The sequence below is a fragment of the Phocoena phocoena genome, chromosome 6 (genome assembly GCF_963924675.1).
Source record: "Phocoena phocoena chromosome 6, mPhoPho1.1, whole genome shotgun sequence".
Taxonomy (NCBI): domain Eukaryota; kingdom Metazoa; phylum Chordata; class Mammalia; order Artiodactyla; family Phocoenidae; genus Phocoena; species Phocoena phocoena.
Window position 1 is genome coordinate 35,112,086 of NC_089224.1, and position 21,869 is coordinate 35,133,954.

The 21,869-nt window shown below is 50.7% G+C and overlaps 1 protein-coding gene and 1 pseudogene across 2 annotated transcripts; one reads left to right on the forward strand and one right to left on the reverse strand.

The window, feature by feature from the left end:
• Positions 1-1,076: 1,076 nt before the first annotated feature.
• AQP3 (aquaporin 3 (Gill blood group)) lies at positions 1,077-6,781 on the forward strand. Of its 2 annotated transcripts, XM_065878508.1 has the most exons (6): positions 1,077-1,226; positions 4,271-4,397; positions 4,758-4,895; positions 5,234-5,352; positions 5,622-5,839; positions 5,926-6,781. In XM_065878508.1, the coding sequence occupies exons 1-6, from the start codon at positions 1,119-1,121 to the stop codon at positions 6,092-6,094; spliced, it is 879 nt and encodes a 292-aa protein (XP_065734580.1). In that variant the 5' UTR covers positions 1,077-1,118; the 3' UTR covers positions 6,095-6,781. The 2 variants fall into 2 exon arrangements, with proteins under 2 accessions (XP_065734580.1, XP_065734581.1); XM_065878509.1 differs by lacking the exon at positions 5,622-5,839 and having other exon boundaries at positions 1,119-1,226; positions 5,926-6,045.
• A 5,713-nt stretch (positions 6,782-12,494) lies between these two features.
• On the reverse strand, positions 12,495-13,168 carry LOC136125028 (GTP-binding nuclear protein Ran-like; annotated as a pseudogene).
• Between the last annotated feature and the right edge of the window lie 8,701 nt (positions 13,169-21,869).

Sequence of the window (21,869 nt, forward strand, 5' to 3'; positions counted from 1 at the left end):
ATGCAGGGGACGCGGGTTCGTGCCCCGGTCTGGGAGGATCCCACATGCCGCGGAGCAGCTGGGCCCGTGAGCCATGGCCTCTAAGCCTGCACGTCCGGAGCCTGTGCTCCGTGGCGGGAGAGGCCACAGCAGTGAGAGGCCCACGTACCGCCAAAAAAAAAAAAAAAAAAAGCCCAGAAACTGTGATCAGGCACATAGGACAGATGTCATGTGTGGACACAGCTGAGAAGGGAGCAGGTCAAGACATGCAACATGTCACATGTACTAACTGTGCAAGAAGCAAAGGCCGGTGTACTCTGGCTGGAACTCAGCACCTGTGTTCCTGAGTCCACCTGGCTCTGGACTCTGAGAGGGTCTCTTCTCCCTTGGGTCCCACAGCCTCCTCCCTCCAGGCCTCTGACTGAGGACACGCCAGGTCCAGCCATCGTGTGGAGCTGGGGCTAGTTCCTTTCCTTTCTCTCTTTAAAAAAAAAAAAAATTCTCTTTTTATTAGCTGATTTTTACTGGAGTACAGTTGCTTTGCAATGCTGTATTAGCTTGTACTGCACAGCAAAATGAATCAGCCATACTTATACATATATCCCCTCCCTTTTGGGTTTCCCTCCCACGTAGGACACCACAGTGAATTAAGCAGAGTTCCTTTCCTTTCTGACATGTCTCCTCTCCCCTCCACCGTGGTGAGGATGGCAGCGAGGCTCACTGCGAGTGGCCCAAGGAGGTGTTTTTTGGCGGCTCCTTTTCCCCCCTGAGCCCCCGTCCTGCACGTGCCTACACCCCACCATCGGCTCTCAGACTCCACAATCCCGCAGTCTGGTCTCAGCCCCCACGCACCTCCTCCCCGGGCCAACACCAGCCCTAAAGCCTCCTCACACCACACACCCCTACCTTCCTTATCAGCGTCCCCCCAACCCAGCGTCCCTTCCAGCCTCCCTAGGCGAGCAGTGCGGGGTGGCCGCCCACTCCTGAGGCCGGCACCCGGCTCGGCAGGCGGCGGTGCCGGCGGGCGGGGCGCTGCCTCTGGCTCCTATAAAGGGCGCCACTCGGCGCTGACGGCCACTGCTGCTGCGTCCGCCGCCCGCCCGCCCGCCCGCCCGACAGCACCGCCGCCTGCCCCAGCCATGGGTCGACAGAAGGAGCTGGTGTCCCGCTGCGGGGAGATGCTCCACATCCGCTACCAGCTGCTTCGCCAGGCGCTGGCTGAGTGCCTGGGGACCCTCATCCTCGTGGTGAGTGGAGGGAGAAGCCTCTCTCCAGCCCCACACTCCCCAGTCCCTCTGTTCACCGGAGGGTCTGTGTTTTTTAAGACAGCCTTGACCCCTCTCCCAGCTCTGATCCCTCGCCCCCAACTTGACCCCTTCCGGAGCACTCTTCGCCCATAGCGTTAACCCCCTCAGTGACTGACAGTTTCGACTCTTGCCAGAATGACAGCTGTTATGCCCCAGTGACAGCTCTGATCCTTTACCTTCTCACCAGTGACCCAGCCCGCAGGCTGGGGACAGCAGTCACCTCTGCAGTCTGGGACCTCCAGCCCTTTCTGGCTTCCACAGCTCCCCAGGTTCCTAGAGTCCCAGCCCTGGGAGGCAGTGGAGGCAGTGGCAAATGGGTCCCTCTTGGGTTATTTGGGTCTTGGATGCCTGGCCCCTAATGAATAATTAAGCCTCAGAAGAAAGTCCAAAAGTTGCCCTGCCATAAGGACAGTTTGCCACAGGTGGGGGCAGAGGGCGGGGGCTATACAGCAAACAGCAAGCGGGAAGGAGGGAGGATCCTGAAGAGAGGAGGCTGTGGAAGGCAGCTGTGCCCCAGGCACAAAGGACGTGGTGTCACTAAAATTCCTCCCCTAGTGCTGAGCAACTCCCAGACAGATGCTGTCAGCTTCCATGCAGAAGCACTCTGACTTACTCCCCGGGGCCTGAGTTACTGTACAGGTTCTCTGAGGGGGACGCTTCCCTGCCTGGGTTACTCCCCAGTCCCAGTTATGCCCTGGTTATGCCAGTTTGGGTCTGGGTTGTTCCTGGGTGACTCTGCACTTTTGGGTCTGACAGACACACCAGTTATGGGCTCCATTTCCTGTCCCAGTTACTCTCAGATTTTCGGCCACTCTTGTGGTTACACCTGTTTCCCTCTGGGTTACGTCTGGGTTCATTTGCTCTGTTGCAGGGGATGGGGTACTCCGTGTCCCACTTCCAACCCTAGGTGACATAGACCAGGCGGCCCCCTGTGAACTAGCAAGATTAACTAGGGGCAAGTAGGGCTGGATGGCCCACCCTAAACGGGTGGTGGTGGTGGAGCAGATTCTATAGGGAGAGAAAAGCTGGACTCACCTCTGGCTTCCAGGAACAAGAAGGGGGGAAGCCAGGTGGGACACTTTATCCATACCCCCTCCGCAGACTGGTAGACCTCCCAGTCATCTGCCTCTCTTCTCTCCCAGTGCCAAGTGCCAAGAAGGGAATAGGGGCAGACGTTTGTTTTCCTCCTGCCCCCGAGCCGTGTGTCCCCCCGTCCCTGTCTGATTTTTAGTTCAGCCCCCTGTTTGAGAGCAGCCAGGACAGAGCAAGTTGTCTTCCCTTCACAGAGGGGCCTCCCTATCTCCTCCCTAGTCTCAGTTTGCCTTCCCCCAAAGGAGCAGTCAGGCCTCCCGCTGAGCCCCAGGATCATTTGGCTTCTCCCTGACCACAGAAGGAGGGTGTTATGTCTGTGAAGGCGTTCAGGCTCAGGTGGCTGAGAGGCATTTTGTGTCAGTGCCTGGGGAGGAGAGGCTAGGCCCGGGAGACGCCCAAGTGGTCGGTGAGGGCTTACCTGCATACCTCTGTGGGTTGGGGACCGAGAGCCTGCAGTGGCAGAAGCAAGTCTGGCTTTCGGGCGAGGGAAGCCCCTTTCTCTGAGGCTCCTAGTAAGGTGAGGAGAGGGAGAGTGAGCCCGGAGGAAGAGGAAGAAGAGTCTCAAGGTGGTGGAACTGGCTCTGACAGCTTCTCCCTCCAAGGCCTCCTGGGATGGAGCCAGGTTTGGGCCTCAGGCAGGCAAGGAGCTGAGGCCAGGGCCGGCCAAGCTGGGCAGGGTGCCCCAGACCCTCACGTGCCTGTTCCAACACACATACATACTTACACTCTCTGACCTTTGCTCTCACTTGCCTGCACAGCTTTGCCCTGCATCACTGCTGCTGGCTTCCCCACTATCTCTTGGTCTTCGTGAAGGATGATAATCAAAATGCTTAACCACCCAGTACAGCAGGACACTGACCCTTTAGAAGTGACGAGGGCCCTTAGCACAGGTTTTGGAAAATTTCTGCTGGATAGGCATAAAGACTTTAGTTATGGAGAGGTGGGAGAGGAGAGCTGGGGCAGGGCTGGAGCAGCTTCGGGGGACACTTTGGGGGCTCAGGGCAATGGCTCTTTACAGAGGGGCTAGTACAGAAACATTTTTACATTTGAACAAGGGGAACGGACAAATAGCACATTCTGTACTTGCAGGACATCAGGGATTTTAGTCCTCTTGAATACACACCCCCCCCCCCCAATTTCCAGTAGAAAGCTTAGAACTAATCTCCCCACTTTCACTGCTCTGGGGGTCCTGGACTATGGCTAGTGAGACTAGACAGATCGCTGTCTTTGGGACCTCCAAATCTGAGTGGGGAACCTGGACCTCTGAGGGCAGGGAGGTCAGGGCAAGTGGAGAGAGGAGGCTCTGGGCCAGGAACAGGTCAAGGAGGCTGAAGATCCTGAGAGGGAGAGCAGGGAGAGGCAGGAGCTCTGACACCCCAGATTCAGGAGAAGTGGACTCAAAGTAACTTCTGGCTTCCTCCCTTTCTTTGTGCCCTCTCCCCCTCAGCTTTTCTTTGGGGCAGAGTGGGAGGCAATTGCAGGTAGGGGATGAGTGAGAGCCTTCCCATCCCTATGGGCCAGGCCTGAAGGGCTGGGGGAGGAACTGCTCAGGTGAGAGTGTCCCCTTCCACCCACTCCTACTGAGAGTCAAGAAAAATCAGTGGAGATGGTTCAGCCATCTTCTGGGCTCGAGGTTGCAAACTTTGCTTCCAGTCCCTTCCATAGGACCCTGTTATTAGTAGAGTTGGGACACTGGGGCTAAGAGGCCATGTCTGCTTCTTCTGCGGGTTATAACGGCAGCAAGAGGAGGAGGGGTTCGATTCCAGGAAAGGGCTTCTCGCCCTCCCGTCCTCCCCATGAAGGCAGGGGGAGGTTGTTGGCTTCATCCCTGCCCTCTGGAGTGAGACTCACTGGTCCTCACCCTCCCTGCTTTGTTCTGTTTCTTGACACAGCTGTTTGGCTGTGGCTCTGTGGCCCAGGTCGTGCTCAGCCGGGGCACCCACGGTGGTTTCCTCACCATCAACCTGGCCTTTGGCTTCGCCGTCACCCTAGGCATCCTTATCGCTGGCCAGGTCTCTGGTAAGGCCTTACCCCACCCTCAGCCATCACCCCTCCACAGCATTCCCACAAGGTGTCCCACTGGAGAATAGGGTGGGAGTGGAAGTCATCTCAGAACAGGGCATAGCCAGGGCTTAGCTTTGGGTCCTTGGAAGAGAAGAGTGGTGAAGGAACTTGATACTTGGAAATTTTGACTCTGACCTTGGGATCAGAGATTAGTCGAGTCGGTCTGTTACATAGTCCAACACACCATTCTGTACAAGAAACCCTTCTCTGCATCCCTGCTCACCAGGCCAGAGAGGGGGAGTATGGGGCGGGGGAATCCTGGCCTCCCCACTGTGGCAGGCAGGGGCTAATAGGTTCCATCTCCCCTCTGCCCAGGGGCCCACCTGAACCCTGCCGTGACCTTTGCTCTGTGCTTCCTGGCGCGTGAGCCCTGGATCAAGCTGCCCGTCTACGCCATGGCTCAGACTCTGGGAGCCTTCCTGGGTGCCGGGATCGTTTTTGGGCTGTATTATGGTGAGGCTTCCCACCCTGCCTTCCTCCACTACCCCCTCCCTCTGCTTGGGACCTGCTGGCACCAGGCCTTTCGATGACAGATGGCTGGGGCCTGCCCAGGCCCCGGGCTTATGACTCATTCACACACAGGCCCCAGGTGGGGGTCATGAGGGGAAAGAAATGAGTCGGGCAACAATGGAGTCAGGCCCTCCACCCCTCCACCTTCCCACCCCCGACTCCAGGGTAATAAAGCAGCGATCACACTCACCTGTGACCCCTGGGAGGGTGGGCCCAGCCTGAGAGGGGAGATGGGGCTCAGGCCTCTGCCCTCATCCACTTGATATCTAATCTGTGACCAGATGCAATCTGGGCCTTCGCCAACAACCAGCTTATAGTTTCGGGCCCCAATGGAACAGCCGGCATCTTTGCCACCTACCCCTCTGGACATTTGGACATGGTCAATGGCTTCTTCGACCAGGTACGGGCTGGGGGTGAGTGAGGGGAACTCGGGGAGGAGGACCAGGCTGCTTTGGGTTGCTCATGGGCTGGCTGGGGGACAGGACTCCTCGACTAGAGCAGATTCCTAGGAATCTGCAAAGTTAACCAGCAAAAGTCTTAGTACCACTGCTCTGGAGAGCAGAGCACGGGAGATGCCAAGACTCTGAGAGTGGAGGGAGGCTGGAAGGTGGAAGGAGGGGCCGGAAGGTGGACGGGGGCTTTTCTCACCCTGTTCTTCCCACTCCCCAGTTCATTGGCACAGCCTCCCTCATCGTGTGTGTGCTGGCCATTGTGGACCCCTACAATAACCCTGTCCCGCGTGGCCTGGAGGCCTTCACTGTGGGCCTGGTGGTCCTGGTCATCGGCACGTCCATGGGCTTCAACTCTGGCTACGCCGTCAACCCCGCCCGGGACTTCGGCCCTCGCCTTTTCACAGCCATTGCCGGCTGGGGCTCGGAAGTCTTCACGTGAGTGCAGTCCCCGCCAGGGTGCGCCAGCCCGTCTCCCCTCTGCCCTGCCCCACGCGTCCCTGACCACATCTGTCTGCCCCCAGGACCGGCCGCCACTGGTGGTGGGTGCCCATCATCTCCCCACTCCTGGGTTCCATCGCGGGTGTCCTCGTGTATCAGCTCATGATCGGCTGCCACCTGGAACCACCTCCACCCTCCACTGATGAGGAGAATGTGAAGCTGTCCCACGTGAAGCACAAGGGGCAGATGTGAATGGGCAGGGGCCTCCCCACCAACCCCTCTCATGAGCATCCTTTGACTGTCCAGGGGCTGCTTCCTAGAAGCCCTCTTCACGACACCCCTCCCAGGCTAAGAAGCTCCTTGTCTACCACCACCCCTCTAGAAAGCCCCCTTCAGGATTTTCCATCCTGAAGGAAATAGGATCCAATAGGACCGCTGGCCACTGTCTGTAAGCTGGTGGCACAGGGAGTGGGGCCAATCTAGTCCTTTGTCTCCCAAAGAGAGAATGGGCAGCAGATGTGTGCATGTGCGTGTGTGTGGTTTTCCAGATATTCAGGGCAAAGGACCAAGTGGAAAGGATTCTATCTGTGGGTGTGTGGGGGAGGCCCGGAGGGAGGGAGGGTGTTGTGTCTGTCTATGAGTGAGGAAAGCACCAGGGATCTGCATGTTTCAGGGGCTCCGTGTGGAGGAGGGTCCACGCACATGTGTTTCTTAGTATGTGTGTGTCTGCTGTTTTTGCTACATAGGGGGCTTCTATAGGCTTTGGGGGAGGTAGGGTGGGAATATGAGTAGGGCTAGGAGGAGGGGACCACAGCCCAGATGAGGAGCTCTAGCTATTCATACATAAGTAAGAGCAGAGTGATGTGTTTCTGTCACGATGGAGGCATGAGGTGGGTGGGGTGAAGTCCAGGTCATAAGTTTCACGTTTGCTCTTTAAAAAAAGAAAAAAAAAGTGTATATATATACATATATATATATGTGTGTGTGTGTGTGTGTGTGTGTATATATATATATATAAAAGATATTACAGTTTTAGGGATGGGGGTTGGGAGACTCTAAATAGGCTCTTCATTCCTTTTTTTTTTTCACTCCTTTAATCCTCAACTCATGTACTCTTTTGCCTTTTATTAAAAAAATAATAAAATATATGCCAATTGTGTAAATATCTCTCTGCTCGCTCTGCTGTTTTTATGGCACCAGCTAAAGAGCTTCGGTGAGTTTGGCCACAGATAGCCAGGGCACCCTCAGGGTAATACTCAAACCTGCCCTAGGGGCAGGGGTCAGTCACACAGGTCAGAGAGCTCCTTCAGCTCAGCTTGAACTCGGAGTCCCACACTCTCCCCCAAGTTTCCATCTTCCTGGGATCCCCCAGTACAATGAATCACATCTTCCCAAACCCTGTACCCACCTACTACCCCAGGAAGGCAGGCTGAAGCCTGGCTTAGGGAAGAACTTTCTCCCAGGCAAAGCTACCCAAAGGAGAGGACTGCTACCCAAGAAATAGTGAGCTCCCTGTTGTTGGAAGAGACCAATCAGACCGGGAACCTGTTATTGCCTTCTACACCTTGCAGCTGTTTGGGCTCTATCACCTTCAACTAGACCTTGGCCACAGCCCCCTGAGCAGCCTCTCTGACTCCAGTTTGCCCCAGTCAGTCCACACAGCAACCAGAGGGATCTTTCTGAAAACACTCGCTGAAAGTGGGCCTCTTTCTACCGCTACCCAGTGACAATTCAAATCCCTCCATCCTGCAGTCAGGCCCTCCAGGACCTGGCCCTGGTCCCTACACCTCCCCTCACGATGCTCCAGCCACCCCAGACTACTTTGTGTGCTCCTGTGCCTTCCGACCTCACTGCCCACTCACTAAAATCCTCCTGATCTTCTCCATCACCTCCTCCAGGAAGCCATCCCTGCCTTACCCATTCTTTCACCATCTCTACAGTCAGTTGTCTGAACCCAGAGACCACAGCTGCATTCATTCGTGCCTCCTGTGCTTCAGTTCTTCAGTCTGAGGCACCCCTGTGTCCTGTAAGGCTGGGATCTGGGATTGGACTAACTGGTGCCCTGACTGAAGCCTGGGAAGCTCTGCTGGGAGATCATGTGCCCTTTCCCACCTCCTGCTCCTTCCTTACCGAATCCTCCTCAACTTCCACTGGGAATAAAAAGGGAAGGCGGCCCCAACCCAAGCTCTCCTGCAGAGTTAACCACGTTGGGATGCCTGGGTCTGGAGGAGAACTGTGGTTTTTACAGGATAAGCCAACTCTTGCTCCCCAGCCACTTCACAGATAAGGAGACCGTGGCCCAGAGTGGGTGGGTTGCACAGCCTGGACTCTGGGCAGGTGGGGCTGGGGTAAGGCAATTCCATCTCAGGTCTCCACCCACTCGTCCCCCCCCCTCCCCCCCCCCCCCCCCCCACTCCCAGGAGGTGTGTCTGGAATGTTGAAGGGACCTGAGCCAGAGGGAGTGTCCCCTTCTCAGGCCCTGGGGGGAGAAAGGGCAAACCAAGGGAGGAGAATGTGTGCTTCAGAGTTTCACTGCAGCCATACCTGTCCCGCTTTGGGTACCCTCACTCTGCTATCCTCCCCAGCATGCCCCATGCCCTTTGTCTTCTCTTACTCTCAACTCCTGCAGTTGACCCTGACCAGGGGGTGGTGGGAGGGCTTCTGGCCCAGTGGTGAACAAGTAGTCAGACCTGGATTCCAAGCCCAGCTTGGCCTCTCTCGAGCTGTGTGATACTGGGGTGGTCATTTTCTTTCCCTGAACCTCAGTTTCCTCATCTGTGAATAGGGAGACATTGAGAGGAGGAGGTAATGGAAGATAATAGTCAATAAATGTCAAAAAAAATGATTTTTTACTGCAGAACAGGGGGGATGGTGGTTGGTGGAGAGATCTGAAGGCTGTTTTTTAAAGGTCATTGAATTTAATATCCACTTCCGCCTCAGATTCCTTCCATGAATCTGAAGTTCCTGAGAGGGGGAAGGGAGAACAGGGTGATGGCTTGCCGTGCCCTAACTTGAGGAGGGTTTTGGGAGGAATAGAAGGGAGACACAAGAGGGGGCCACCACGGGTGTAGAGAGTAGAGGAGCATGCAGCCTAGGGAACACGCTGGATGGAAGGTCAGACCGAGTGAGGAAGAGGAAGGCCTGGCCGCCCAGTGACAGAAGCCAAGTAGCAGCATGACCCCTGGGGGCAGGAGCGAAGCTTCCCACCTCCCCTACTCCCTTCTAAGATATGCCTCCTACCAGCAGTTCTGTCTGATAGCAAGTTCTAGAAAGAAACCTCTTCATCTCTTTCAGGAAAGTAACTTAATCCATTTGCCAGGGTGGACTTGAGAGAGAATCAAGATCCCACGTCTCATCTCTGTCCCTTCTTCCTGAGCTAGTCCTCTCCACAGCCATCTTTGGAGGAGCTCATGGTTCCTTAAAGCTCTGACTTGCTGGCATTGAAATCCACCTCCCTGAAACCTGAGCTGGGTTTCCGTTTCCTTGTGTGCCTGCTTGTGTGTGCGCACACGCAGCTGTGCACCTCTCAGTGCTGCTGGGTGTACCTATCTTTCTCTCTGTCTGTCTGGTATGGCTCTGGGTCTGTGCCCCTGGCTGACCATGTCTCTGTCTCTTTCTGTGTCTCTGTCCCTGCCTGACTCTTTGTGTCTGGGTCTTTCTATGTGTACTTCTAAGTGAACATGTCATGTACCTAAGAGAGTCTGAGTGACCAGTTCCGCTCATCTTACCCCAGGGCATACCTCCTCCTTAATTCCTAGTAATGAGCTCCCTCCTTCTTGCTAACTCTTTCCCCTTGATTTTGTTTGTCTAAAAGCCTGGGTGTGGCCCCCCCAGGCTTGGGGAAGCATGGGTGGGGTAGAATTGGGTGGGGTGGGAAGGGGAGAGGAGGGACTACTCCACCCTGAACAGAGACCCCAGAGGCCAGAGACGCCCTTGGTCCCCCACAGGAGGGTCTGTGCAGGTACTGGCCTCCTCATTGGGAGGAGGGAGCCTGTCCTGAGGTGGGGACACTGAGTTGTGCACCTGGGAATGCTGGCAGTGCAAAGGAAGGAGAAAGTCAGGTGGGGAGCCTCCTTCACCTGCAACTTTACCGAGTTCATCAATTCATTCATCAATGAATTTGGTAAAGCTGCAGGATACAAAATTAATATACAGAAATCTGTTGCATTTCTATAGACTAACAATGAACTAACAGAAAGAGAAACTAAGGGAACAATCCTATTTACCATCACATCAAAAAGAATAAGATACCTAGGAAAAAGCATACCTAAGGAGGGAAAAGACCTGTACTTGGAAAACTATAAGACACTGATGAAAGAAATTGGAGACAGCACAAACAGATAGAAAGCTATACTATGTTCTTGGACTGGAAGAATTAATATTGTTAAAATGGCTATACTACCTGAGGCCATCTACAGATTCAATGCAATCCTTATCAAAATAGCAAGGATATTTTTCACAGAACTAGAACAAATAATCTTAAAATTTGTATGGACCCTAAGTAGCCAAAACAATCTTGAGAAAGAAGAACAGAGCTGGAGGAATGACGTCCCACCTTTCAGACTATACTACAGTAATCAAAACACTATGGTACTGGCACAAAAACAGACACATAGATCGATGGAACAGAATAGAGAGCCCAGAAATAAACTCATGCACTTTTTGTCAATTAATCTATGACAAAGGAGGCAAGAATATACAATGGAGAAAAGACAGTCTCTTCAATAAGTGGTGCTGGGAAAACTGGACAACTACATGTAAACTAATGAAATTAGAACACTCTCTAACACTATATACAAAAATAAACTAAAAATGGATTAAAGACCTAAATGTAAGACCAGAGACCATGGGCTTCCCTGGTGGCGCAGTGGTTAAGAATCCATCTGCCAATGCAGGGGACACGGGTTCAAGCCCTGGTCCAGGAAGATGTCACAGAGCAGCTAAGCCTGTGAGCCACAACTACTGAGCTCACATGCCACAACTACTGAAGCCCACGCACCTAGAGCCCATGCTCCACAATAAGAGAAGCCACTGCAATGAGAAGCCTGAGCACCGCAATGAAGAGTAGCCCCCGCTCGCCACAACTAGAGAAAGCCCAGCAACAAAGCAACGAAGCAACGAAGACCCAAAACAGCCAAAAAAAAAAAAAAAAAAAAAAGTCCAGAGACAGTAAAACTCCTAGAGGAATATAGGCAGAACACTCTTTGACATAAAGAGTAGCAATATTTTTTTTTGGATCAGTCTTCTAAAGCAAAGGAAATAAAACAAAAATGAGCAAATGGGACCTAATTAAACTTAAAAGCTTTTGCACAGCAAAGGAAACCACTGACAAAACGAAAAGACACCTACTGAATGGGAGAAAATATTTGCAAATGATATGACTGATAAGGAGTTAATACCCAACATATATAAACAGCTCATAAAACTCAACATCAAAAAAATAAACAACCTGATTAAAAAATGGGCAGAAGACTTGGATAGACATTTCTCCAAAGAGAACATGCAGATGGCCAAGCAGCACGTGAAAAGATGCTCAACATCACTAATCATCAGGGAAATGCAAATCAAAACCACAATGAGCTATCACCTCATACCTGTCAGAATGGCTATCATCAAAAATAACACAAGTAACAAACATTGGTGAGGATGTGAAGAAAAGGGAACCCTTGGGACTGGTGGTCCAGTGGCTAAGACTCCGAGCTCTCAATGCAGGGGGTGGGCCGGGTTCAATCCCTGGTCAGGGAACTAGATCCCACGTGCATGCTGCAACTAAGAGTTCCCATGCTGCAACTAAATATCCCGCATGCTGCAACTGAGGCCCAGCACAGCCTAAATAAATATGTTTTTTCCAAAAAGAAAGGGAACCCTCATACACTGTTGGTGGGAATATAAATTGGTGCAGCCACTGTGGAAACAGTATGGAGGTTCCTCAAAAAACTAAAAATAGAACTATTATATGACCCAGAAATACCACTCCTGGATATATATCTGAAAAAACCAAAAACACTCATTCTAAAAGATACATGCACTCCAATGTTCATAGTAGCATTGTTTACAATTGATATGGAAAATGATATGGAAACAACCTAAATGTCCATCAACAGATGAATAGATTAAGATGTGGTATATATATTATCCATTCATCTGTTAATCTTAATTCATTCATCTGCTGAATAATATTCCATTATATACATATAATGGAATACTACTTATACTATATGTATACTACATATATGTATATATATATAAATATATATACAATGGAATACTATTCAGCCATAAAAAAGAACGAAAATTTGTCCTTTGCAACAAAATGGATAGACTTGGAGGGTATTATGCTAAGTGAAATAAGTCAGACAGAGAAAAATACTATATGATATCACTTGTGTGTGTGTGTGTGTGTGCGTGTGTGTGTGCGTGTGTGTGATGTGACTGTAGCAGTCTTATATTTGAAACTCAAGGAGGAAACAACTGTGTTCCAAAACACCTAAATAAGCAGGTCCAAAAAATGAAGGCATTTTTTTTTTAACTGCCACATTCACTCCGAAGCCCATTCATCTCCTTCAGCATCCCAAAGATTAAGCACATGTTCTGCTTAGCTATATAGTAAAGTGGCAAACACGCTGCACCACTGACATCACAGGACAGTTGCCTACAAAACTAGACTTCTGACGCTGGGGTCCAGCTTCACTTTCTCTTCATCTGGGAGGGCAGTTGTCTGAGCAACCTCTAGATCCTGCCTGTACTGCGCTGCCAACGCTGAGTCCATGACCACCTCTGGCGGGGCGAGAGCAGGCATGGAGATGAACTCCAAGTTAGGGTCTCCCATCAGTTTTCTAGCAAGCCAGAGGAAGGGCTTTTCAAAGTTGTAGTTACTTTTGGCAGAAATGTCATAGTACTGAAGATTCTTCTTTTGGTGGAAGATAATTGACTGTGCCTTACCCTTTCTGTCCTTAATACCCACTTTGTTGCCACACAACATAATGGGGATGTTATCACACACTTGTACAAGATCTCTATGCCAGTTAGGCACGTTCTTGTAAGTAACTCTCGATGTTACATCAAACATTGTAATGGCACACTGAGCTTGGATATAATAGCCATCTCTCAGTCCACCAAATTTCTCCTGACCAGCTGTATCCCATACATTGAACTTAATAGGTCCTCTGTTGGTATGGAACACAAGGCGATGGACCTCAACACCCAAGGTAGCTACATATTTCTCAAATTCACCAGATGATGTTTCACAAATGTAGTTTTTCCAGTACCACCATTACCAACCAATACAAGTTTGAACTGAACTTGGGGTTCTCATTGGGCAGCCATCGTGATGTTACTTCTAGAAGCGTCTCCACGCCTGTCTGACTGAGGGCTAGAAAGATGGCAGAAGCCTGTATGATATCATTTATATGTGGAATCTAAAAAAATATAACAAACTAGTGAATATAACAAAAAAGAAACTGACTCACAGATACAGAGAACAAACTAGTGGTTATCAGATGGGATATGGAAGGTGGGGGAGGGGTAATATAGGGGTAGGGGATTAAGAGGTACAAACTACTATATATAAAATAAGCTACAAGGATATACTGTACAAACCAAGGAGGGACTTCCCTGGTGGTCCAGTAGTTAAGACTTCACGCTCCCAATGCAGGGGGCACGGGTTTGATCCCTGGTCGGGGAACTAAGATCCCACCTGCTGCACGGTGTGGCCAGAAAAAAAAAAAAAAACCACACATAAAGAGCACAGGGAATATAGCCAATATTATTATTATTATTTTGTGGTATATGGGCCTCTCACTGTTGTGGCCTCTCCCGCTGCAGAGCACAGGCTCCGGACGCGCAGGCTCAGCGGCCATGGTTCACGGGCCCAGCCGCTCCGCGACATGTGGGATCCTCCCGGACTGGGGCATGAACCCGCATCTGTGCATCGGCAGGCAGACTCTCAACCACTGCGCCACCAGGGAAGCCCTATAGCCAATATTTTATAGTAACTATAAATGGAGTATAACCTTTAAAAATTGTGAATTACTATACTGTACACCTGTAACTTATATAATGTATATCAACTGTACTTCAATTAAAAAAATAAAGGGCTTCAGCCTGGTTGTTTAGCCCCAATCCCTCCAACTCAAGTGGAACCAACTTTCCCTAGGAAGACTGGAGTCAGGGGAGATGAAACCAGAGCCCCTTTCCCATCCTGGTTCTTCTCCAGAAAACTCAGGTTCCTGAGTAATGGAGAGGTAGGCACCCCACCATTTTGTGGGGCTCTGGGGATCTGGTAGAGGTTGAGAATGGTTGTGGTGATGCATTAGGGGTTTAGAGGGAGAGGGTTGATCCCAGGGTGGCTGAAGACAGAAGGAAAAATCCCAGTCTGTGTTTCCAAACCTTGTTTCTTTGCTACTCAGGAAATCCTTCCTCAGGGCTCACTGCCATCCTGCTTCAGCTCCCAGGACAATTACCATGACACTGGGGGTCTTTTCCAGCTCTCACCAATGCACCAGGAGTTCCAGTAGCTTTGGGAGGAGAAAGAGGGTCTGTGTGCCTCTACCCAATCCTGCATATGACCGAAGGAGAGGAGGTCTGGGGGTCACTAATGGGGGGGTCTTATGGACAGCTGAGGTTGCCAGTGGGGTGAGGTTATGAAGAGGCTGAAAACTGACTAATAATCTGACACCTCCCTGGATTGCCTTGGTCATACTTTCAAGTCAGATGTGACGTGGTGTGGAGAAGGGGCGGGTGTTACTCTTCTCTGTCTCCAGAGCTCTCTGGGGATAAAGGCTTAAACCAGATGCAGTCATCTCAACCAGCTTCTCTGATCCTTGCTCTGGGAAGTCTTCTTGGCCCACTCCCAGGAACCTCTAGCCCCTGTCTCTTCTCTGGAAGCTCCTTTGAGGAATGATGGACTTTTGCCAGACTTCCTCACTGTGCTCAGAGCCAAGGAGGCCTGACTGGGTGAGGGAAGGGAGGACTCTGGGAATTCTGATAACCACCTGGACAAGGCCCACCGCTCATCTCCATGGAGACACCCCACCCCCACCCCATAGCCAAGGAAGTACCTGGAATGTCCTGCCTCCCACCCTCATCCTTTGCCTCTCTGCTCAGGGTCACTGCCAGGGCCTGGCCGGAAACAGATGAGATGGGGGGAGTAGGGAGGGGACTGGCTTAAGCGGGGAGGCAGGCTGCAGGCTCTGGTCTGAGGGAGCTCCTTCCTAGGAGAGGTAGCCTTTAGCTACCCAGGGAAGTCAGCTCCCCAGTTCCAAGTCAGGGGTGGAGAAGGGAAACAGATCCCGGCCTGTGGACAAAGTCTCCCCTTTATTGGACTGAAGGTTTATAGCTTGAGCCACCTTTGGCCCTAAGAGGTGCAAGTGTGTGAGGGTGTGTCTGCTGTAACTGGTGAAGGACTGGAGGGGTTGTGCGTTTTTTCTTAGTTCCCCAACCAAGGATTGAACTGGCGCCTTCAGCAGTGAAAGCTCGGAGTTCTAACCACTGGACAGCCAGGGAATTCTGGGGGCTGGGTGTGTGTGTGCCTATTCACACAAGTGCATTTACACGCTCACTCACTCACTCACCAACACACCCAGGCACACTCACTTCACATTCAACCCACCTATATTCATACATGCACACTCATACTCTGACAGTGACTCACACTCACCCACACTCTGGTGCTCAAACACACTTAGATACATTCCTGTACACCCAGTACTTCCACGTTCAAACTCTGACGCACACCTCCACTCCATGGCCTCACACACACATACTCTTACAGCCATGCACGCTTAAGTACACGTCAACACACCCACTCACAGTTGAATACACACTTACCCAGCTCGAAGGCACTCCTCCTTGCAGGTCGCCAGAAGCCACACATCTGTGCAATGAGTCTGATGTGTGTGTGTGGGTGAGTGCAGAGACAGGAGGTAAAGAGGTGGGCATCACAGGGGTCAGGATGTGGGCTTGGGAAGCCTTTAGGTGTTGAGGTCACAACCCAGATTTTCAGCGCAAGGGGTCAGGAAGCAGGAGGTTTAGAGAATGTGGATGAGAGTCCCAGTGCCTGGGCAGGGCACATAGTAACTGTTGACAAATACTTGCTGAATAGGAGAACAGCAGGATTGACTAAAACTCCCCATTTCCAGTTGGTAGAGCTGCCTGTCTGTGTCACAGAAGTTTAGAATCCTAGGCAACCAAAGAGTCAGGGCCATCTCACCCTCTGAAGTCAACAGCTCTCCATCCTCACTGCCATCCCCCAGAGCAGGAGGCTGAGTCTCAGATGCAGGTGACTTCAGACATAGAGAACAGACTTCTGGTTTCCAAGGGGGAGGGAGGTGGGGAAGGGATGGAGTGGGAGTTTGGGATTAACAGATGCAAACTATTATATATAGGATGGATAAACAACAAGATCCTACTGTATAGCACAGGGAACCATATTCAGTATCTTATGATAAACCATAATGGAAAAGAATTTTTAAAAAATCTTGTATTCCCCAGCCTTCAGAACTGTGAGAAATAAATGTTTATTGTTTAAGCCAATAAATAAATGAATGAATAAATAAATAAATAAATACAGGTGACTTACATGAAGCTACTAGGTCAGTCAGTGCCAGTCCAGACCTAGGTCCCAGTCTCAGGGGAAGCTTCTAAGCCCAGTGACACTTGAGTGAAGACAGAAGTCACAGCAGGCCTAGCTGCTTGGGGATGAACAGAAAGTGACTAAGCTCTGGCCTGTCCCAGGGATTTGGGCCCTAGCCAGGTAAGATGGGGACCTGTTGGGGTCCCTTAAGGTATACAGGATCAAGAAGACCAGCAGAAACTCTGCAGAGAAACTCCTGGAAAAGTCTCATATATAAATTTGTACCTCTGGTCTTTCTGCCAGAGGGCTTGGGTTTAATTCATTTGTTTCCTTATTATTTCATCAAATATTTATTGAGGATCTTTTTCATGCCAGGTTGTGGTAGATACCAGGATTACTATGATGAGCAAGATATATACAAGATCATATAGGGTGCATCTGGGTGCACAAAAATCTGACTCGATCTGATTTGGGCAACAGTGGTAATTCATTGGCTCAGAAAACTGAAAAATCAGAGGAAAACTTCAGGTGAGGCTTGATCCAGCACTCATTTCCATTCTGTTTTTCCTCTCCTCCTTCCATGAGGCGTCAGCCTCATCCTAAACCTGGATTCTCTTATGGTTCCAAGACACCTGACTCCAGGCTACATGCTTCTTGTTAATGTCCAGCAGGGAAGAGGGAGCATCATTGTCACCACAGTTCCAGAAAATACCCAGAGGCACACTCTGATCGGACCAGCTTGGCTTCATGCCCAGCCCTGTGTCACAAGCATGGCCCAATTAATTGCATTAGCTTAAGTCACATGTTCCATCTCTGGCCCCAAGAGAGATGTCAGCTGCACCCAAACAAAATGGATTACCAAATGGAAATGAGGACTGTTAGGAAAAGGGAAACCAGAGCCTACCAAATAGTTCCTGTCTTCATGGAACTTAAAGATGAATTAGTGGAGGAGACTACAAATACAATCAAACAGGTGAAATTGGGAATTGGGACATTTTACCAGAACAAAACATTTCTACAGGACTGGATACATAATCTGTGGGGCCTAGTGTAAAATGAAAATGCCCGTTATTCAAAAATTATTTAGAATTTCAAGACAGCAACAGTATTAAATCAAGTGTAGGGCCCTTTTAAGGCCCAGGTCACCTGTCCATAAAGCCAGCCCTGTACCTCTTCATTGAGACCTGAAGAAGGAGAAGGAATCAGCCAGATGGGGGTACTCCAGGTAGCAGTAACAGTTTGTGCAAAAGCCTGGTGGCAGGAGATCAGGTTCCCTGGAAAAGCTGGAGGGAATTCAGTTGCGGCTGGAGCTTAGAGTACTAGACGAGACTGGAAAGTGGGTGTGGCCATGTCGGGTAGGATACCGGTCATGGAGTATCTGGGAAACTGAAGCTTCCTAAGTCTCCTGCTTAGTGGCCCCATGAGCCCATCCATCCATAACGGGCAGGGAGGAGCCAGCTGGGGGCCAGACCCTGCCTTGGAAGGAGATCAGATGATCAGGGAAGTAAGTGGAGTATGATGAGAGGCCTGGATGTCAAGAGCACCAGGCTGCTCTGAGACCCAAAGCAAGTTCCAGCACAGAAGTTCTATGATTCTCTTCTGGGGTTCCTAACAGTCTTAGATTCAGATGATGGAAGGAAGGAAGGAAAGAAGGAAAGAAGGGAGGGAGAGAGGAGGGAGGGAGGGAAGGAGGAAGGAAGGAAGGAAGGAAGGGAGGAGAGAAAGAAAAAAGAAAGAGAAAGAAATTCCCTTTTTATAGCAGGTCTTACATTAGTAACAAACTGCTGAAGGCTTGGGGAGATGGAGGGAGTTTACTTTGCACAAACCTAACACATTCAAGTTGAGTATCAGGCACTCCTGTTCTTGGAAATCAGGCTGGTGGTGATTTCTCACTGGCCCTTTATCCTACTTAGCATCCTAGCCTCTGGCCACATCACAGGTTTTTTTTCTCTTCTTACTTTCCCTCCTCACTTTCTCCCTCTGGATTGCTCACTATACTCTAAACGTTTTTGGTAAAGTATTCAGCTGAGCAAAGGGTCACTAACACAGGTCCTGAGATTTCCTTTAATGGGACCCACTCTCCTCAGGTTTTAAAAAGCAGTCTGCCCTCCTCCATTACAAGGGAATAGAACTCTCTCTCCACGGTGACTGCCATTTACCTGTCTGTCCCCGAGACTGAGCTTCATGGAGACAGGGAAACATAGGTCTGATTGTAAAAGCTAGCGCCTCATATGATGCAAGGGGTTCAGTAAATATTTGCCGAATGAATGGATGGGATTATTCAGATCTCCCCTCGAAGCCCACGTTTTTTCTCTCTCCTTCCAGGGAATGGTTATGACAAAGCATTAGAAGAATCAGCTGTGGAAGAAGCTGGTGGAATAGACAAATCCCCGGCTAGGACAGCTGTGGAAGCTGTAGTCTCCAAGGAGAGGGAGTTTAGGGGTTCTTGGTGGACCTCAGATTGGGGTGGATGTGTGCCCAGGACAGAGGAGGCAGAGGCAACACTAAGGTTTCTTTTTTTTTTTTTTTTTTTTTTTGTGGTACGCAGACCTCTCACTGTTGTGGCCTCTCCCGTTGCGGAGCACAGGCTCTGGAACACTAAGGTTTCTTGATGAGCCTGGACGTAGCCAAGAAAGGCACCCAGCCAGCCCCTCTGGCTGTGGCTGCACCCAGAGATCTTATCTGGGGGCAGCTGATGGATGGTCCTGAGTCATAGGACCTGCAGCCTAGAAAACAGTTCTGATGTTGAAACAGGCCCAGGGGAGGGGGCAGGGTGGGTGTCTCTACAGCACAGACATCTTCACCTCCCACATTTCGTGTCAACCCCGGGTCACCTTTATTGTCATCACTCATCTCCCATCCTGTCACTCATCTGCCACCCTCATCAGCATCCCTGCATCACAACCACTGCCACTTTCTTAACCATGCTGTCACTCGACCCAGTTTCCATCACTGTGTTACCGTCTCCAGATTGCCACCATCCCTGTCCCAGCCCCATGCCCAAGGCTGTTGCTATCTGAACCCACAACTGTCTTCTTTATTAAAGGCCTTTACCCAACCCTGCCACTGGCTAGTTCCATTCCCGTCTCCCTGTCACTTTCACTGTTACCACCTGTGCCTGTCATCCTCGTCATCCTAGTCACTACAGCCCTTACCACCTGTCCCAGTCTCTATCACCTCTAAGTCCTCTGTACCGTCACCACCTTTCCCCAGTTAGTTCACCAGCACCGCCCATCTCCGCCACCCCCATCACTGTCATCAACATCTTCCTGTCTCCAGCCCCTCACCTAGGTCTCGAAATGGGCTTTCCCCTCTGGGGTAGACATTCTCAGCATGGGCCCACCTCTGAGCCTTTGCTCCTGCCTTTCCAGCCTCTGGCCTCCTCTGGGTTTCTGTATCTGGAATTGCCAAGCTCTTTACCTTTGCTCTCTGCTCTGGCCAGGGGTGCTTCATTTCACCATGTTGTCTGGACCCTGGGGCCATGCACTTATTCCCAGAGTACTGAAAGAGTACTAGGTAGAGGCCTTACCAGGAAGCCCTGAATCTTCTCTGCCTGACATCTGGCAGTTCTTCCACCCAGGCGAGACCTAGAATTTCCAGTTATTGCTGAATTTCTTGAATTTTGTTCAAATTCTTTTGCTTTGGTACTATTTTTTGAAGGGAAGCTCTGCCAAGATGCACTTACGGCAGTGCTCTAATAAGGGCATTCCTCCCTCAGTGGGGTCCCAGTCTGGTTCAGCTGTGGGTACTGTCAAGTGCTTCAGATGTACCATTTGGGTCTGTTAGGTGGAGCTAGTACGCTTCTTCCCTGGCCTTATCAATGACCATTCTCCTTTCATCTCCTGTAAACATTATGTTGAGAAGAATGTGCATGTCTGCCCATGAAGGGTGGTAGGTAGCACAAATAGAAGTGAGGATCCTCACTATATGGAAGGTTGTGATCTTTCTCATTAAACAAGTCTGAGGTGGAGAAAGGACGATGCATCCATAGAAACCCAGCCAGCTGGCCATTTGCATTTAGACTTCCTACAGGATAACTGCGTAAGGGAAATTGCCCTGCCCCGGGAGTGGCTCCTGGCCCTAACTGGGTGCCCTGTCAGGTTTAGATGGACAATACCAGACCAGGTCCATGTGCCTCAGGAACAAACACAAGATTTTCTCTTTCTTTTTTTTTCAAATATTTATTTATTTATTATTTATTTATTTGGCTGTGTCAAGTTTTAGTTGTGGCACACGAGATCTTTAGTTGTGGCATGCAGGATCTAGTTCCTTGACCAAAGATCAAACCCAGGGCCCCCGCATTGGAAGCACAGAGCCTTAACCACTGGACCACCAGGGAAGTCCTCACAGGATATTCTTTCTTTCTGTTTTTTTTTTTTTTTTTAATTAATTAATTAATTTATTGGCTGTGTTGGGTCTTTGTTGCAGTGTGCGGGCTTCTCATTGTGGTGGCTTCTCTTGTTGCAGAGCACGGGCTCTAGGCATGCGGGCTTCAGTAGTTGTGGCGCAGGGGCTCAGTTGCTCCCCAGCATGTGGTATCTTCCCCGAGGGATCAAACCCGTGTCCCCTGCATTGGCAGGTGGATTCTTAACCACTGCACCACCGGGGAAGTCCCTATTCTTTCTTTTCTTAAATTTAATTTTATTTATTTATTTTTGCCTGTGTTGGGTCTTCGTTGCTGCCCACGGGGTTTCACTAGTTGTGGCAAGAGGGGGTTACTCTTTGTTGTGATGCATGGGCTTCTCATTGTGGTGGCTTCTCTTATTGTGGATCATGGGCTCTAGGCACATGGGCCTCAGTAGTTGTGGCACGTGGGCCTCAGTAGTTGTGGCACACGGGCTCAGTAGTTGTGGCCCACGGGCTCTAGAGCACAGGATCAGTAGTTGTGGAGCAAGGGCTTAGTTGCTCCACGGCATGTGGGATCTTCCCGGACCAGGGCTCGAACCCATGTCCCCTGCATTAGCAGGCGGATTCTTAACCACTGCATCACCAGGGAAGTTCCCCCGTAGGATTTTCTAATTGATGCCTATAAGGATGGGGAGTCAGTCTGACCACTTTCTGAGCCCCAGTGTTAGGAATTGGGTATAGGAATGGGAGGCTGTGGAAGGAGTGGATATCTTGGCATAGCGGCTAGAGTGCCTGGGACAGCCATCTCAGCCAGTAAAGCAACAAATCCTCACTCTAATCTTCCTTTTTAAATTTTAATCACAGAATAGTTCTAATTGCAGGATTGTACAGAGCCGTTCAAAAGCCACCATTCAGGCTTCCTGGTGGCGCAGTGGTTGAGAGTCCGCCTGCCGATGCAGGGGATACGGTTTCGTGCCCCGGTCCGGGATGATCCCACGTGCCGCAGAGCGGCTGGGCCCGTGAGCCATGGCCGCTGAACCTGTGCGTCCGGAGCCTGTGCTCCGCAACGGGAGAGGCCACAACAGTGAGAGGCCCGCATCCCGCAAG